Below are 2,741 nucleotides of genomic sequence, written 5' to 3'. Positions count from 1 at the left end.
GACTGCTGGGGTCAGCTGACTGGAGCCCCGGGATTCTGCTGCTGCATCACAGGGCTGTGGGAGTGTGCGAGGCAGCACAGTGCCTGGGCCTTGGCGTCTGTCTCTGTAAACTGTGCAGTAGTCTCACGACAGAGAGCTACTATCAGCACCATGAGCATTATGATCGCAAACACTTTTGCTGTTGCCGAAGGCATTGTCTCTTGAGAGTGGTTCCCAGGAAACCATGGAGCTCCTTCGTCTTTACTGTCCAGTACAGAACAATCGCAAACAAGAGTCATGGTTTTAGATAGGGGCTATTTCCATGGCAACAAAAGTTGCAAAGAAAGCGTTCAGAGGACATTAGCTTGAGAATTCTATTCATGTCAAGGAGGATGAAGACACGATACTTTCAGATAAATACTTTTACTCAGGAAAGGTAGAAAAAGCTAAGTCAACGGTGATCTGTTGTAGACGTTGATGAGCCACTGAGGCGTGTCAGGTCACAGGGCTGAGAGGAGAGCAGCCAGCTGTCAAGAGCACAGAGCGGTGATCTCTCCAAAGTCACCTCTGAGGTCCAGGCAGTGCTCTTCGTCACTGCTCCACTCTGCTGCTTGACATCTCTGTGGTGTCCTGAGGGACACTGCTTCCATTTTCACCCGTCTCAGGGGCGTCCTGTAGAGCCCTCTGGAGAACCATCTTGAGGGTCTGATGCTTCAAACTGATGCCTGAAGGAGCCCACGAAGAAGTAAATGACAGAGTTGGCACAGCTGTTAATGGCAGTCAGAACAAGAGATGCCAGATAAAGGCCATAAGCAAATACGCCATAATCAATTTTAATCCAGATTAACAGGAACCAGTGGATGCCAAAGAGTAAACCGCAGAGAAGAAAAACCAGCACCGTGAGCATGATGGTAGCATAGAGTCTGGTGAGCTTTATCCGACCAGCACCACAGAACAACCTGGTCAGCAGGGCCAGGCTGAACAGAAAGAGGACCACAAACAATAATATCAGGCAAGCGGCAAGGAAGAAGTTTGATGCCAGACACCAGTTATCATTTTCATATTTGGTATCTAAGAAGCCACAGAAATACCGGTTCAGAATGCTGATCAATATGGACAGGATCCAGATCGCAGAACACACGACAGTTGATGTGTGTTTCGGGCGGCGGCAGCGATACCAGATCGGGCACAGGACAGACAGGCAGCGCTCGGTGCTGATGGCACTGAGCATGCTCAGGCCTGCTATGTAGGGAACCATCTTGACTGTGTTAAAGGCCGGGAGGAAGATAATGTCAGGATAGGAAAACTTGAGGAGAAGCAGTGTGGAGTCTATGATGTGACAGACGAGAAACAGGAAGTCAGCCACAGTCAGGTTTAGGATGTAGACGGAGAAGGTGTTCTGGCGCAAGCAGAAGCCCAGGAACCAGAACACAATGGCGTTTCCTGTCAGTCCTACTAGTCCTGAGATGACAATCATCAAGTTTGGGATCAGGGTCCTGCTGTTGAAACTCCCAGGAACAGTTTTGTCCATTGGATTTGTTGTGACTGCCATCCCTGAGGCTGAGGTGTTGAGGCTCAGAAACCCTGCCATGGTGATGCTGGGAACACAGAGAAGAGGTGAGCCTGCTGTATGTATATACATTTTTATTAAAGATGTACTTTTCAGCACATATTAACTGTATAAGGTGATGGGTTTATTATGAGATTTTCAGACATGTTTATAATGTACTTTTTATGATCACTAATTAATTGATAGGCCTATGTTAACATCTTGTGTTTCACGGGAAGTGATTCAGGCTGGCAGAGTTCATACAATTTACTAAAAATCCCAAAGCCCTGGAACCTGCTCCTACCCCTTTGAGCAGTTCTGTAGAATTATCACCACAGTGCAATGTGTGTGTGTGTGTGTGTGTGTGTGTGTGTGTGTGTGTGTATGGGAGATAAGCAGGAAAATGTTCTAATTATTTTCAAAATGGCAATCAATATTGTGGATTAAGAAACCACCAGGCTTAAATGAAATACAGAAGGAGCAAAGAAGCCAACAACATGGAATGAAATATTCATTTAGAGGAAAAATCAGAATCTGGAAGTTTGCTTTGCTTGCTTGCACACACACACACCCTTACAAAAGCAGTCATTGATTTCAGGAATTTACAGAGGCAGGAGGATGCATTGTTCTTCGGGGATTCAGACAGACATCCAGCACTGAATGCACCCCATTCTCGATGCCCTCTCTAAGAGACAATGACTGTTTTGGTCCCTGTTCCCATTTATGGAATTTAAAAAATTGTACAGCTAGTTGTAGGATCTGATGCATTTTCTTTTTCATGAAACCAGGAAATCCATAACAACAAGTTATTTATACTTAGTTTTTTGACTAACCTACTTGGAAGGGAAGACTAATGCTTACGGAGACAAAGAAATTTTCATTGGATGATGCCATGCAAGGCATTTTATTACTCATCCCTGATCTATTGTAGGTGCTGCTTAAGGCTTTCTCTCCTCACATCACTATACCCTCCCACCATGATGCTCTACATCACTACACACCCCATCATGAAAGATGTGTAGTTTGACCAGAATAAAGTCAATTATAATCTGTGATCAGTGAGTGCATGGTTGTTAAAGAGAGTAGCACCATCAAGAAGAAGCCAAGCACTGCACTAGGACAGTAGTGTCTTAGTTAGTGTTTCTCTTGTGATAAAACATCGTAACCAAAAGTAACTTGGGGTGAAAATTATTTGCTTCAAGCTTAAAACTCT

General features: G+C 44.8%; 1 protein-coding gene across 1 annotated transcript; it reads right to left on the bottom strand.

The window, feature by feature from the left end:
- Positions 1 to 570: 570 nt before the first annotated feature.
- LOC119803018 (mas-related G-protein coupled receptor member A-like) lies at positions 571 to 1,561 on the bottom strand. The gene is given in 2 exon segments (XM_038314215.1): positions 571 to 696; positions 698 to 1,561. Coding segments are annotated over 2 exon segments (960 nt in total). The 5' UTR covers positions 1,532 to 1,561.
- Positions 1,562 to 2,741: the final 1,180 nt, after the last annotated feature.

The sequence above is a fragment of the Arvicola amphibius genome, chromosome 12, assembly GCF_903992535.2.
Source record: "Arvicola amphibius chromosome 12, mArvAmp1.2, whole genome shotgun sequence".
Classification (NCBI taxonomy): Eukaryota; Metazoa; Chordata; class Mammalia; order Rodentia; family Cricetidae; genus Arvicola; species Arvicola amphibius.
The sequence above is the reverse complement of the archived record's forward strand: the minus strand, read 5'-3'. Positions and strand labels throughout refer to the sequence as shown.